This window comes from Dendropsophus ebraccatus, chromosome 7, assembly GCF_027789765.1.
Source record: "Dendropsophus ebraccatus isolate aDenEbr1 chromosome 7, aDenEbr1.pat, whole genome shotgun sequence".
Lineage (NCBI taxonomy): Eukaryota > Metazoa > Chordata > Amphibia > Anura > Hylidae > Dendropsophus > Dendropsophus ebraccatus.
This window is the reverse complement of record NC_091460.1, coordinates 42,560,944-42,577,694: the sequence shown is the minus strand read 5'-3', so window position 1 is coordinate 42,577,694 and position 16,751 is coordinate 42,560,944. Positions and strand designations below refer to the sequence as shown.

The following is a 16,751-nucleotide window of genomic DNA, read 5'->3' as shown; positions in this document are numbered from 1 at the left end:
GTGATCATGACCATACGACACACCTACTTTTTTTTAAACCTTTTTACGAATGACTGAAAGATTTCTAATTTTACGAACCGATTAGTGAATTATCTTTCAAAGACCAACAACTTTTTTTTCGACATGCTGAAAAACAATTTTGAACAACAGTATAACAATTTCGCCTTTGTCGTTCGCTCGTTTACAACAAATTCCACAAAGCGATTATGGTTAACGAGCGTTCGTTGGAGCGAGTTTATGAACGATAATTGTTCCGTGGAATAGCGCTATAATTCTTACAGACACAACAGGAAGTCTCAGCTTAGTTTTAACCCCAGTGGTGAGAATGAAAACTGCAAAATCTCAGGATTATTTTATATTGGAGATAGGAATATGGAAAATTAGAAAAAAAAATTGCCAAAAATTCTGTAAAAAAACATGTTTAATATATAAACATTAATTAAACAATGAGTCATTTTCTGATGACACATTCCCTTTAACTGCAAAAGAATAAGAGTTCAGATGCATAAACTGCAGACATATGATGAACCACAACAGAACACCCAAAAGTGAACAATAGTTTGGAGATTTTAGGTATACACTTATACCTCTCTACACCCTTCTCACATCTTTCATCACAGCTAAGGACTTTGCTGAATATACCAGACAAACTATCAACAAACGATACACAAACATTTTCACAACCTGTTTCCTCCATAAATCTCTGTCCCAATCCACCCAATTCCTCCACACACATAATCTACAGCACCCCTAACATGCTGATAGGTTCTCTCCATACTCCTCTGTTCCTCACCATGAATTTAAGGCACACTCTAAAATAAATAATAATATATAATAATATATAATACATTACCTTTCTAGGGTTTTAAATGACTTGATGATATCTTTGGAATGGAACCATAAAAAGTAGACCTATAATGAAAAAAATCAAGTGTTTTATATAAAAAAAAAAAAAAAAAAAAGATGGCAGCTGTCACATCGAAAAATGACAATAAGTATAAACCCCTGGATCAATGTCTCTCAACTAGAATTCTAGCAAATATAACATGTAATAACTAATTTTTAGAATGGCATATAGCAGAGGGGACGTGACCAATAGTGGCTCATGCACAATGGTGCAGATCTGTACTCCATTATAGTAAACTTGTAAAATAACAATTGGATCTAAGATACCTTCTAGAATCTCCAACACAAGGGGGGATTTATGAAGACCTGTGTTTGGGCATGCCAGTCTTACATTAGGCCTGGTGAAATCACTAAGAGTCGCATGGGAATCCAGCCGTCCCAAACATGTGCCCGATGCACCAAATCTACACCTGCTTCCAGACGTAAATTTAGATCATGATAAATTAAGTGCAGGAGGAGTCCACGCCTCCTCCCCGCCTTGCCGCACAACTACCTACTGACCCACCAGAGATTGGTAACAGGTAGTGTTAGGGTCCTATTCCACGGGCCAAGCAGGGCCCGATCAACGATGTAAACGAGCGGCGATCTGCTAGATCGCCGCTCGTTTACTGGGCCTATTCCACGGCCCGATGATCGTTGAGCGAGGGCTGCAAGGACATCCGTTACCGATGTCCTTGCAGCATCATACATTACCTGTCAGGTCTTCTCGGCGCTGTCTTCATCCCCGGGTCCTGCGCACTCTATCTTCAGAATGGTCGGTCAGCTGACCGGCCAAACTCAGCCAATCACAGGCGGAGGTCCCGGCCTGTGATTGGCTGAGCGCTCCGTCAACTGACCGGCCATTCTGAAGATAGAGTGCGCAGGACCCGGGGATGAAGACAGCGCCGAGAAGACCTGACAGGTAATGTATGATGCTGCAGCTTTCAAATCGTCGGTCGCCCGCCGTGCACCGCTATTCAACCGTAGCGATGCGCGGTGGGGGAACGATGATTTTAGGTCTGGCCCTAAATAAACGATCAGCCGATGACACGATCATCGGCTGATCGTTCTCTCTATTTCACCGAACGATAATCGGCCGAATCGGGCCAAATGGGGCCGATCCGGCCGATTATCGTTACTGTGGAATAGGGCCCTTAGACCTGATAAAGTCTGATGTCACACAGCAACTTGATCTGAAAACCTTGAGTATAAATATGTGACATGTCATATGTGATGAATTATCTACAGGTAATCTTATAACTGCTGAATGATTGTAGAGATTATGCTGAATCTCTGATCTCTCTACTACTTTAATCTGGGGAGATTATGGGTTCTACTAATATGGGCTATTTTTACTTTGTAACATTCATAACAAAATAGGAAAAAGTAAAGGTCATCATGCAGTACTGCATAAATGTTTTCGTCAGGCGCGGTAAATGCTGCTAAGTAAAAGGCTTTCAGAAATAGAAGTGTTAAAGGGGTACTCCGGTGAAAATCTTTTTTTTTTTTAAGTCAACTGGTTTCAGAAAGTTATATAGATTTCTAATTTACTTCTATTTAAAAATTTCAAGTCTTCCAGTACTTATTATCCACTGTATGTCGTGCAGGAAGTGGCGTTTTCTATCCAGTCTGACACAGTCCTCTCTGCTGCCACCTTTGTCCATTACAGGAACTGTCCAGAGCAGGAGAGGAATTTGCTGCTGCTCTGGACAGTTCCTATCCTATCTGGACAGAGATGGCAGAAGAGAGCACTGTGTCAGACCGGATAGAAAACGCCATTTCCTGCAGAACATACAGCAGCTGATAAGTACTGTGAGACTGGAGATTTTTAAAGAGAAATAAATTACAAATGTATATAACTTTCTGAAACCAGTTGATTTGTAAGAAAAAGATTTTCACCAAGGTAATACTGTAATAGTTTATTTAATTCTAACAAAATGTGCTTAAGGAGATCTCGGGCTTAGACATACCATTGGATCCTGTTTTTTATCTTTTTAATGTGACCTCCCTCAAGGTCGGGCGCATGACCCTGAAGTTGCTGATCCATGTTCTCACTGCTGCTAGGTGTTTAATAGCTAAGTATTGTAAGCGTACTGCTCCTCCAACACTGGAAGACCTGTACGCTCGAATTCTAGACGTGAGAAATATGGAGCAACTAACAGCTATGCTTGATAATAAAATGGAACACTTTAAGATTTGGCGCTTATTGGGAAGAGAGGAATGCCTCCCGTCTTCCGCCACTTCCATGACACTGATTCCGGTCGCTACACCACCCCCAGTCCTTTCCTGTTCTCTCATGTGTCTCCCCTATGTGTCTCGTCAGGTCTTGGTTTGTCTCACCCCCTTTTGATTATTATTGTTTTTATTGGTATGTAGTTCTTTGTTCACTTTTTCTGGCCACATGTACCTTACTGATGGCTGTGATTCTTTACCTATGGATCTTTTACACATTATGGCTTCACTTTACTTGCGGCTGCGCTCCGCTATTGTTTGTTGACCATTGCGGTACGACACTGTATGTTCTCTTTTATTGAAAATATTCTAATAAAAATACAATTATTAAAAAAAATCTAACAAAATGCAAAGTGAATAAAGGAGGAGAAATCTATGTGGGATTATTACTAGGTATGACCGTCCTTTGCCTTCAGAACAGCATCAAGGTACTTGCACACAGTGTGAAGGTACATGGCAGGGAGATTGTTCCATCATCTTGGAGAAGTTACCCAAGATCTTTCAGTTGATTTGAAAGAAAAGAATTTTCATCGGCATACCCCTTTAAATTCCCACATCTCACTACTTCCTAGCAATGTCCTGACATGCAGGTAATGCCTGCTGCTTAGCCAATCACTGGCTCGGGTTGGTCAGCACTGGCTGAACAAGCTTTGTCTGTATGTCCAGATGTCACCACAGAGTGCTGATCAGCAGGGACTGGGGAGCGTCAGGGTGGGGCTAGTATTAGGGAAGAAGGGAAGAGACCACAGGACAGAATGCACAGTGTAGACAATGCCAGAGAAAAGGAAGACTGGAGGAGGCCATGGTACATGGAGGGGGCTGTGATGAGACTGGAGGAGGCCATGGTACATGGAGGGGGCTGTGATGAGACTGGAGGAGGCCATGGTACATAGAGGGGACTGTGATGAGTCTGGAGGAGGCCATGGTACATGGAGGGGGCTGTGATGAGACTGGAGGAGGCCATGGTACATGGAGGGGGCTGTGACGAGACTGGAGGAAGGGATGGTACATGGAGGGGGCTGTGATGAGACTGGAGGAAAAGATGGTACATGGGGACTGTGATGAGACGGGAGAAGGACATGGTACATGGAGGGGGCTGTGATGAGACTGGAGGAGGCCATAGTACATGGAGGGGGCTGTGATGAGACTGGAGGAGGCCATGGTACATGGAGGGGGCTATGATGAGACTGGATGAGGCCATGGTACATGGAGGGGGCTGTGATGAGACTGGAGGAAGGGATGGTACATGGAGGGGGCTGTGATGAGACTGGAGGAGGCCATGGTACATGGAGGGGGCTGTGATGAGACTGGAGGAGGCCATGGTACATGGAGGGGGCTGTGATGAGACTGGAGGAGGCCATGGTACATGGAGGGGGCTATGATGAGACTGGAGGAGGCCATGGTACATGGAGGGGACTGTGATGAAACTGGAGGAGGCCATGGTACATGAAGGGGGCTGTGATGAGACTGGAGGAGGCCATGGTACATGGAGGGGGCTGTGATGACACTGGAGGAAGGAGACTATACATGGGGCTCTGATGACTGGAGGAGGGCATAGTACATGGAGGGGGCTATGATGAGATTGGGTGAGGCCATGGTACATGGAGGGGGCTGTGATGAGACTGGATGAGGCCATGGTACATGGAGGGGGCTGTGATGAGACTGGAGGAGGCCATGGTACATGGAGGGGGCTATGATGAGACTGGAGGAGGCCATGGTACATGGAGGGGACTGTGATGAAACTGGAGGAGTCCATGGTACATGGAGGGGGCTGTGATGAGACTGGAGGAGGCCATGGTACATGGAGGGGGCTATGATGAGACTGGAGGAGGCCATGGTACATGGAGGGGACTGTGATGAAACTGGAGGAGGCCATGGTACATGAAGGGGGCTGTGATGAGACTGGAGGAGGCCATGGTACATGGAGGGGGCTGTGATGAGACTGGAGGAAGGAGACTATACATGGGGCTCTGATGACTGGAGGAGGGCATAGTACATGGAGGGGGCTGTGATGAGACTGGAGGAGGCCATAGTACATGGAGGGGGCTGTGATGAGACTGGAGGAGGCCATGGTACATGGAGGGGGCTATGATGAGATTGGGTGAGGCCATGGTACATGGAGGGGGCTGTGATGAGACTGGATGAGGCCATGGTACATGGAGGGGGCTGTGATGAGACTGGAGGAAGGGATGGTACATGGAGGGGGCTGTGATGAGACTGGAGGAGGCCATGGTACATGAAGAGGGCTGTGATGAGACTGGAGGAGGCCATGGTACATGGAGGGGGCTATGATGAGACTGGAGGAGGCCATGGTACATGGAGGGGACTGTGATGAAACTAGAGGAGGCCATGGTACATGAAGGGGGCTGTGATGAGACTGGAGGAGGCCATGGTACATGGAGGGGGCTGTGATGAGTCTGGAGGAGGCCATGGTACATGGAGGGGGCTGTGATGAGACTGGAGGAGGCCATGGTACATGGAGGGGGCTGTGAAGAGACTGGAGGAGGCCATGGTACATGGAGGGGCTGTGATGAAACTGGAGGAAGGGATGGTAGATGAAGACTGTGATGAGACTGGAGGAGGCCATGGTACATGGAGGGGGCTGTGATGAGACTGGAGGAGGCCATAGTACATGGAGGGGGCTGTGATGAGACTGGAGGAGGCCATGGTACATGGAGGGGGCTATGATGAGACTGGATGAGGCCATGGTACATGGAGGGGGCTGTGATGAGACTGGAGGAGGCCATGGTACATGGAGGGGGCTGTGATGAGACTGGAGGAGGCCATGGTACATGGAGGGGGCTATGATGAGACTGGAGGAAGGGATGGTACATGGAGGGGGCTGTGATGAGACTGGAGGAGGCCATGGTACATGGAGGGGGCTATGATGAGACTGGAGGAGGCCATGGTATATGGAGGGGGCTATGATGAGACTGGAGGAGGCCATGGTACATGGAGGGGACTGTGATGAAACTGGAGGAGGCCATGGTACATGGAGGGGGCTGTGATGAGACTGGAGGAGGCCATGGTACATGGAGGGGGCTGTGATGAGACTGGAGGAGGCCATGGTACATGAAGAGGGCTGTGAAGAGACTGGAGGAGGCCATGGTACATGGAGGGGACTGTGATGAAACTGGAGGAGGCCATGGTACATGGAGGGGGCTGTGATGAGACTGGAGGAGGCCATGGTACATGGAGGGGGCTGTGATGAGACTGGAGGAGGCCATGGTACATGGGGGGCTGTGATGAGACTGGAGGAGGCCATGGTACATGGAGGGGGCTGTGATGAGACTGGAGGAGGCCATTGTACATGGAGGGGGCTGTGATGAGACTGGAGGAGGCCATGGTACATGGAGGGGGCTGTGAAGAGACTGGAGGAGGCCATGGTACATGGAGGGGGTTGTGATGAGATTGGAGGAGGCCATGGTACATGGAGGGGGCTGTGATGAGACTGGAGGAGGCTATGGTACATGGAAGGGGCTGTGATGAGACTGGCGGAGGCCATGGTACATGGGGGGCTGTGATGAGACTGGAGGAGGCCATGGTACATGGAGGGGGCTGTGAAGAGACTGGAGGAGGCCATGGTACATGGAGGGGGCTGTGATGAGACTGGAGGAGGCCATGATACATGGAGGGGGCTGTGATGAGACTGGAGGAGGCCATGGTACATGGGGGGCTGTGATGAGACTGGAGGAGGCCATGGTACATATAGGGGGCTGTGAAGAGACTGGAGGAGGCCATGGTACATGGAGAGGGCTGTGAAGAGACTGGAGGAGGCCATGGTACATGGAGGGGCTGTGATGAGACTGGAGGAAGGGATGGTACATGGAGGAAGCTGTGATGAGACTGAAGGAGGCCATGGTACATGGAGGGGGCTGTGATGAGACTGGAGGAGGCCATGGTACATGGAGGGGGCTATGATGAGACTGGAGGAAGGGATGGTACATGGAGGGGGCTGTGATGAGACTGGAGGAGGCCATGGTACATGGAGGGGGCTATGATGAGACTGGAGGAGGCCATGGTATATGGAGGGGACTATGATGAGACTGGAGGAGGCCATGGTACATGGAGGGGACTGTGATGAAACTGGAGGAGGCCATGGTACATGGAGGGGGCTGTGATGAGACTGGAGGAGGCCATGGTACATGGAGGGGGCTGTGATGAGACTGGAGGAGGCCATGGTACATGGAGGGGGCTGTGAAGAGACTGGAGGAGGCCATGGTACATGGGGGGCTGTGATGAGACTGGAGGAGGCCATGGTACATATAGGGGGCTGTGAAGAGACTGGAGGAGGCCATGGTACATGGAGGGGGCTGTGAAGAGACTGGAGGAGGCCATGGTACATGGAGGGGGCTGTGAAGAGACTGGAGGAGGCCATGGTACATGGAGGGGCTGTGATGAGACTGGAGGAAGGGATGGTACATGGAGGGGGCTGTGATGAGACTGAAGGAGGCCATGGTACATGGAGGGGGCTGTGATGAGACTGGAGGAGGCCATGGTACATGGAGGGGGCTATGATGAGACTGGAGGAGGCCATGGTACATGGAGGGGGCTGTGATGAGACTGGAGGAGGCCATGGTACATGGAGGGGGCTATGATGAGACTGGAGGAGGCCATGGTACATGGAGGGGACTGTGATGAGACTGGAGGAGGCCATGGTACATGAAGGGGGCTGTGATGAGACTGGAGGAGGCCATGGTACATGGAGGGGACTGTGAAGAGACTGGAGGAGGCCATGGTACATGGAGGGGGCTGTGATGAGACTGGAGGAGGCCATGGTACATGGAGGGGGCTGTGATGAGACTGGAGGAGGCCATGGTACATGGAGGGGGCTGTGATGAGACTGGAGGAGGCCATGGTACATGGGGGGCTGTGATGAGACTGGAGGAAGGTATGGTACATGGAGACTGTGATGAGACTGGAGGAGGCCATGGTACATGGAGGGGGCTGTGATGAGACTGGAGGAGGCCATGGTACATGGAGGGGGCTGTGATGAGACAGGATGAGGCCATGGTACATGGAGGGGCTGTGATGAGACTGGAGGAAGGGATGGTACATGGAGGGGGCTGTGATGAGACTGGAGGAGGCCATGGTACATGGAGGGGGCTATGATGAGACTGGAGGAGGCCATGGTATATGGAGGGGGCTATGATGAGACTGGAGGAGGCCATGGTACATGGAGGGGACTGTGATGAAACTGGAGGAGGCCATGGTACATGGAGGGGGCTGTGATGAGACTGGAGGAGGCCATGGTACATGGAGGGGGCTGTGATGAGACTGGAGGAGGCCATGGTACATGAAGAGGGCTGTGAAGAGACTGGAGGAGGCCATGGTACATGGAGGGGACTGTGATGAAACTGGAGGAGGCCATGGTACATGGAGGGGGCTGTGATGAGACTGGAGGAGGTCATGGTACATGGAGGGGGCTGTGATGAGACTGGAGGAGGCCATGGTACATGGGGGGCTGTGATGAGACTGGAGGAGGCCATGGTACATGGAGGGGGCTGTGATGAGACTGGAGGAGGCCATTGTACATGGAGGGGGCTGTGATGAGACTGGAGGAGGCCATGGTACATGGAGGGGGCTATGAAGAGACTGGAGGAGGCCATGGTACATGGAGGGGGTTGTGATGAGATTGGAGGAGGCCATGGTACATGGAGGGGGCTGTGATGAGACTGGAGGAGGCTATGGTACATGGAAGGGGCTGTGATGAGACTGGCGGAGGCCATGGTACATGGGGGGCTGTGATGAGACTGGAGGAGGCCATGGTACATGGAGGGGGCTGTGAAGAGACTGGAGGAGGCCATGGTACATGGAGGGGGCTGTGATGAGACTGGAGGAGGCCATGATACATGGAGGGGGCTGTGATGAGACTGGAGGAGGCCATGGTACATGGGGGGCTGTGATGAGACTGGAGGAGGCCATGGTACATATAGGGGGCTGTGAAGAGACTGGAGGAGGCCATGGTACATGGAGAGGGCTGTGAAGAGACTGGAGGAGGCCATGGTACATGGGGGGGCTGTGATGAGACTGGAGGAAGGGATGGTACATGGAGGGGGCTGTGATGAGACTGAAGGAGGCCATGGTACATGGAGGGGGCTGTGATGAGACTGGAGGAGGCCATGGTACATGGAGGGGGCTATGATGAGACTGGAGGAAGGGATGGTACATGGAGGGGGCTGTGATGAGACTGGAGGAGGCCATGGTACATGGAGGGGGCTATGATGAGACTGGAGGAGGCCATGGTATATGGAGGGGACTATGATGAGACTGGAGGAGGCCATGGTACATGGAGGGGACTGTGATGAAACTGGAGGAGGCCATGGTACATGGAGGGGGCTGTGATGAGACTGGAGGAGGCCATGGTACATGGAGGGGGCTGTGATGAGACTGGAGGAGGCCATGGTACATGGAGGGGGCTGTGATGAGACTGGAGGAGGCCATGGTACATGGGGGGCTGTGATGAGACTGGAGGAGGCCATGGTACATATAGGGGGCTGTGAAGAGACTGGAGGAGGCCATGGTACATGGAGGGGGCTGTGAAGAGACTGGAGGAGGCCATGGTACATGGAGGGGCTGTGATGAGACTGGAGGAAGGGATGGTACATGGAGGGGGCTGTGATGAGACTGGAGGAGGCCATGGTACATGGAGGGGGCTGTGATGAGACTGGAGGAGGCCATGGTACATGGAGGGGGCTATGATGAGACTGGAGGAGGCCATGGTACATGGAGGGGGCTGTGATGAGACTGGAGGAGGCCATGGTACATGGAGGGGGCTATGATGAGACTGGAGGAGGCCATGGTACATGGAGGGGACTGTGATGAGACTGGAGGAGGCCATGGTACATGAAGGGGGCTGTGATGAGACTGGAGGAGGCCATGGTACATGGAGGGGGCTGTGAAGAGACTGGAGGAGGCCATGGTACATGGAGGGGGCTGTGATGAGACTGGAGGAGGCCATGGTACATGGAGGGGGCTGTGATGAGACTGGAGGAGGCCATGGTACATGGAGGGGGCTGTGATGAGACTGGAGGAGGCCATGGTACATGGGGGGCTGTGATGAGACTGGAGGAAGGTATGGTACATGGAGACTGTGATGAGACTGGAGGAGGCCATGGTACATGGAGGGGGCTGTGATGAGACTGGAGGAGGCCATGGTACATGGAGGGGGCTGTGATGAGACAGGATGAGGCCATGGTACATGGAGGGGCTGTGATGAGACTGGAGGAAGGGATGGTACATGGGGACTGTGATGAGACTGGAGGAAGGGGACTATACATGGGGCTCTGATGACTGAAGGAGGGCATGGTACATGGGGGGGGGGCTGTGATGAGACTGGAGGAGGCCATGGTACATGGAGGGGGCTATGATGAGACTGGAGGAAGGGATGGTACATGGAGGGGGCTGTGATGAGACTGGAGGAGGCCATGGTACATGGAGGGGACTGTGATGAAACTGGAGGAGGCCATGGTACATGAAGGGGGCTGTGATGAGACTGGAGGAGGCCATGGTACATGGAGGGGGCTGTGATGAGTCTGGAGGAGGCCATGGTACATGGAGGGGGCTGTGAAGAGACTGGAGGAGGCCATGGTACATGGAGGGGGCTGTGATGAGACTGGAGGAGGTCATGGTACATGGAGGGGGCTGTGATGAGACTGGAGGAGGCCATGGTACATGGGGGGCTGTGATGAGACTGGAGGAGGCCATGGTACATGGAGGGGGCTGTGAAGAGACTGGAGGAGGCCATGGTACATGGAGGGGGCTGTGAAGAGACTGGAGGAGGCCATGGTACATGGAGGGGGCTGTGATGAGACTGGAGGAGGCCATGGTACATGGAGGGGCTGTGATGAGACTGGAGGAAGGGATGGTACATGGAGACTGTGATGAGACTGGAGGAGGCCATGGTACATGGAGGGGGCTGTGATGAGACTGGAGGAGGCCATGGTACATGGAGGGGGCTGTGATGAGACAGGATGAGGCCATGGTACATGGACGGGCTGTGATGAGACTGGAGGAAGGGATGGTACATGGGGACTGTGATGAGACTGGAGGAAGGGGACTATACATGGGGCTTTGATGACTGGAGGAGGGCATGGTACATGGGGGGGGGACTGTGATGAGACTGGAGGAGGACATGGTACATGGAGGGGGCTGTGATGAGACTGGAGGAGGCCATGGTACATGGAGGGGGCTACGATGAGACTGGAGGAGGCCATGGTACATGGAGGGGGCTGTGATGAGACTGGAGGAGGCCATGGTACATGGAGGGGGCTGTGATGAGACTGGAGGAGGCCATGGTACATGGAGGGGGCTATGATGAGACTGGAGGAGGCCATGGTACATGGAGGGGGCTGTGATGAGACTGGAGGAGGCCATGGTACATGGAGGGGGCTGTGATGAGACAGGATGAGGCCATGGTACATGGAGGGGCTGTAATGAGACTGGAGGAAGGGATGGTACATAGGGACTGTGATGAAACTGGAGGAAGGGGACTATACATGGGGCTCTGATGACTGGAGGAGGGCATGGTACATGGGGGGGGGATTGTGATGAGACTGGAGGAGGACACGGTACATGAGGGGCCATGATAACTGAGGGAGGACATGGTATATGGTAGCACTACAGGCAGCACAGCGTGGAATGCCGTATATAATAGCAGGTGCGGCTCTTAATAGATTGGAGGAGGCCTGGTAGTGCTAACTTGTAAAGTCTGTGCAATTCCAATAGTGTTCCAAACAAGAGAGGAAATTGTTTGCATTAATTGGTAAGGGGCTTTAAGACTGGCGTACTCGTACGTCAGTCTTGATAAATGTCCACCTTTAATTTTTAATTTGGTGCAAAAATCCCTTTATGGAGCACCCAATCTCCACTGATCTCCATGGATCGTAACTGTTCATTAAGATACAAAGTCTCCTGCTCCGTTTCCATTTCACCCATCGCCAGTGTGAAAGTCTATAGCACGGGGACTCATGCTGGCCACATGTAACATGGAGATGGAACTGGAGGCTCTGTCTCATAATAAACAGTTACACTATAGAAATTTTTCATAAGACTTCATGAAACTTTAGCAACAAATTATTATCAGAATTGTCCCATGGTGTGAAAGTTAGCCTAAGCCAATACACAGAGGTACATCTATTGCAATATTGAGTTTTGCAGTCAAAAACTTTATAAATTCCATAGAATCCTAACAGACCCCAATAAAAGTCAAAACAGCTGTTAAGGTGACCAAACATCTTAGGCAAACGTCAGGTAAATGGCAGGACCAGCCAACTATCTAAAGTGTATGGTGGCCTCCCAACTCTATCCCAACAGAGAATGGTTGGGCATGTTGGATTGCAACTGCCCAATTCTCTTGATCTTAAAGATATAAGTCACCACCGGAGCTGTCCGTGGTTTCCCCCTTCCCTCTCAATAGAAGACACATGAACGTCCGGCCATGGAGAACATTAAGGTGTATGGAGTGATTGGAAGACAAGGCTGTTGGGGGATGGAATGTACGACCAATGGCTTTTGTAAGTGTATGGTCGCCTTAAGGATTTGGTGTGAGCTATCTGTAACAGATCGGTGATATAGGTCAAAAACAGAAGCTTTAATAGTATAGAGGAAAATGCCAAAAACATACTACCAAGATGTATATATAGTGTCATCTTCCTGGCTTCCTTATTCGTTTACAATCTGTACTGAAGACGTAACCTGTGCACTTAAAGGTCCGTACAGCACAAAGACAATTAAGATAATAAAAGACCCATTAAGAATAACAACTGCATAGTAATAACATGTTGGGTTACGAAGTCCTAATGATAGGACAATGTCATAGGAATATATGCTACCTGACAATTAAGGTTTATTTGATGGAACAATAGGCAATTCAGTGAACAGAGTGGAAACAAGTAGTCACAGTGCTAGATTAAAAGGATGCATAGAAATCTGTTAAAAACAGAGAGACCTTCATGTTAATTATAAAAGTTATAGAGCTTCAGAGGAGCCTCCTACCTGTAGAAGAGTGTGGATGGTGTGAGTGACGGGGAAGATCCCCTCCGTTATCGACAGACACTCCGAATAGCCAATGTAATAACCAATTTTGAAAGAATCCAGAATGAGAGTGATCACTGCAAAAAGGGTGATTCCACCTTTAAGAGATAAGAGGAATTGTTGTTATTCCTATCGTTCACATTAAGGATTGTAGACTATATAGACTATACCCATATGGATGAAATAGTTCATGTATTTGATGACCGTCCTTGATTAAAGTTATGGACTCCACACTTACCCTTACACCACAAGGCCAGAATATTATAGATTGATTATGTCAATAAAGTGTTATACCTAACAAATGGAGGGGTCAACCCTGTTCCAGCCAAAGGGGCAGCTATTCTGCATTATTCTCACAGACAGCCCTAGCAAACACATACTTCAATTTATAGTTGTTTTTATTACCCCCATAGAGCTTACATCTGGATCAATTATTTTTGTTTTATTATTGTTATACCTGATTCTTACAAGGCACATGATAGCTGGGCCATCATATGATTTTGTCCTTGTATATCCCCATAGCAGTTGACTGAAACCCTGGGGGGGGGGATTTTTTTCCATCTGAACTGGTGTCATAAAGTTATATATATATATATATATATATATATATATATATATATATATATATATATATATATTTGTAAATTACTTCTATTTATAAAAAAAAAAAGTTGTGTATTTTTTCCAGACTGACACAGTGCTCTCTGCTGCCAACTCTTTCCATGTCAGCAATGGTCCAGAGCAGCAGCATATGCCCATAGAAAGCCTCTCCTGCTCTGGACAGTTCCTGACATGGACAGAGGAGGCAGCAGAGAGCACTGTGTCTGACTAGAAAAAAAATATTCCCCTTCCTGCAGGACATAAAGCAGCTGATAAGTACTTTAAGGATTGATCTAAAAAAAATAAATAAAAGTAATTTGCAAATCTGTATCACTTCCTGACCCCACTTTATTCAAAAACATTTTTTTTTTTCCAGACTATGCCTTTAATTAACTATTTCCCAAAACTCTCCCTTCACCCTAGTTGGCCCATATGGCCTTCGAAAGCACCAGAGAGACAGTAGAAATCAGTAGCCATCTTTGTGACCACCCTGCCTATACCTCATCTTCAAGCACCACCAGGGTATGTTCTATCTCACATCTCATTTGGCTCTTATGTTTTTTCATTTACTTTGCCAGAGTATGGGTCAATGCTGGGCTTTTGCTGTTTACGCATGTAGGTGACTCCTCAGCCTATATAATGCATCCATATGCTGGTGTTGAGTGCTAGTCAATAGATATTTACTTATTGAATGATAATCTCCTGCTGCCATAGTGTTTGTTTGTCCTGTCTGCAGTCACGCTGAACATATGGATGGATTGACTGATAATGTTTGGTTTGCATGGCCACCACACATAGTCTATATATTGTCCAGTCTGATACGCCTCTTACTTATACTGTGTCACTTTTCTCTGCCATGCATGGCTGTGACTTGTCCAGTCTGTCTCATAAGCCTCTTACTGATCCTATGTCACTTTTCTCTGCCATGAATGGCTGTGACTTGTCCAGTCTGTCTCATACGCTCTTATTGATACTGTGTCACTTTTCTCTGCCATGCATTGCTGTGACTTGTCCAGTCTGTCTCATACACCTCTTACTGATCCTGTGTCACTTTTCTCTGCCATGCATTGCTGTGACTTGTCCAGTCTGTCTCATACACCTCTTACTGATACTGTGTCACTTTTCTCTGCCATGCATTGCTGTGACTTGTCCAGTCTGTCTCATACACCTCTTACTGATACCGTGTCACTTTTCTCTGCCATGCATTGCTGTGACTTGTCCAGTCTGTCTCATACACCTCTTACTGATACCGTGTCACTTTTCTCTGTCATGCGTGGCTGTGACTTGTCCAGTCTGTCTCATAGACCTCTTACTGATACTGTGTCACTTTTCTCTGCCATGCATGGCTGTGACTTGTCCAGTCTGTCTCATACGCCTCTTATTGATACTGTGTCACTTTTCTCTGCCATGCATGGCTGTGACTTGTCCAGTCTGTCTCATACACCTCTTACTGATACCGTGTCACTTTTCTCTGCCATGCATTGCTGTGACTTGTCCAGTCTGTCTCATACACCTATTACTGATACTGTGTCACTTTTCTCTGCCATGCATTGCTGTGACTTGTCCAGTCTGTCTCATACACCTCTTACTGATACCGTGTCACTTTTCTCTGCCATGCATTGCTGTGACTTGTCCAGTCTGTCTCATACACCTCTTACTGATACCGTGTCACTTTTCTCTGCCATGCATTGCTGTGACTTGTCCAGTCTGTCTCATACACCTCTTACTGATCCTGTGTCACTTTTCTCTGCCATGCATGGCTGTGACTTGTCCAGTCTGTCTCATAGACCTCTTACTGATACTGTGTCACTTTTCTCTGCCATGCATGGCTGTGACTTGTCCAGTCTGTCTCATACACCTATTACTGATACCATGTCACTTTTCTCTGCCATGCATGGCTGTGACTTGTCCAGTCTGTCTCATACGCCTCTTACTGATCCTGTGTCACTTTTCTCTGCCATGCATTGCTGTGACTTGTCCAGTCTGTCTCATACACCTATTACTGATACTGTGTCACTTTTCTCTGCCATGCATGGCTGTGACTTGTCCAGTCTGTCTCATAGACCTCTTACTGATACTGTGTCACTTTTCTCTGCCATGCATGGCTGTGACTTGTCCAGTCTGTCTCATACGCCTCTTATTGATACTGTGTCACTTTTCTCTGCCATGCATGGCTGTGACTTGTCCAGTCTGTCTCATACGCCTCTTATTGATACTGTGTCACTTTTCTCTGCCATGCATTGCTGTGACTTGTCCAGTCTGTCTCATACACCTCTTACTGATACTGTGTCACTTTTCTCTGTCATGCATTGCTGTGACTTGTCCAGTCTGTCTCATATACCTCTTACTGATCCTGTGTCACTTTTCTCTGCCATGCATTGCTGTGACTTGTCCAGTCTGTCTCATACACCTCTTACTGATCCTGTGTCACTTTTCTCTGCCATGCATTGCTGTGACTTGTCCAGTCTGTCTCATAGACCTCTTACTGATACTGTGTCACTTTTCTCTGCCATGCATTGCTGTGACTTGTCCAGTCTGTCTCATATACCTCTTACTGATACTATGTCACTTTTCTCTGCCATGCATTGCTGTGACTTGTCCAGTCTGTCTCATACACCTCTTACTGATACTGTGTCACTTTTCTCTGCCATGCATGGCTGTGACTTGTCCAGTCTGTCTCATACACCTCTTACTGATACTGTGTCACTTTTCTCTGTCATGCATGGCTGTGACTTGTCCAGTCTGTCTCATACACCTATTACTGATACCGTGTCACTTTTCTCTGCCATGCATTGCTGTGACTTGTCCAATCTGTCTCATACACCTATTACTGATACCGTGTCACTTTTCTCTGCCATGCATTGCTGTGACTTGTCCAGTCTGTCTTATACACCTATTACTGATACCGTGTCACTTTTCTCTGCCATGCATTGCTGTGACTTGTCCAGTCTGTCTCATACACCTCTTACTGATACTGTGTCACTTTTCTCTGCCATGCA

At 49.2% G+C, this 16,751-nt stretch overlaps 1 protein-coding gene across 1 annotated transcript in view; it reads right to left on the bottom strand.

The window, feature by feature from the left end:
* OTOP1 (otopetrin 1) overlaps window positions 1-16,751 on the bottom strand; it is a 51,835-nt gene that overhangs the window by 23,276 nt on the left and 11,808 nt on the right. Inside the window, exons 4-5 of the mRNA XM_069976439.1 lie at window positions 13,114-13,250; window positions 854-912 (exon numbers count right to left, since the gene is read on the bottom strand). Of these exons, the coding sequence (XP_069832540.1) occupies window positions 854-912; window positions 13,114-13,250 (196 nt within the window). The remainder of the gene's footprint in view (window positions 1-853; window positions 913-13,113; window positions 13,251-16,751) is intronic.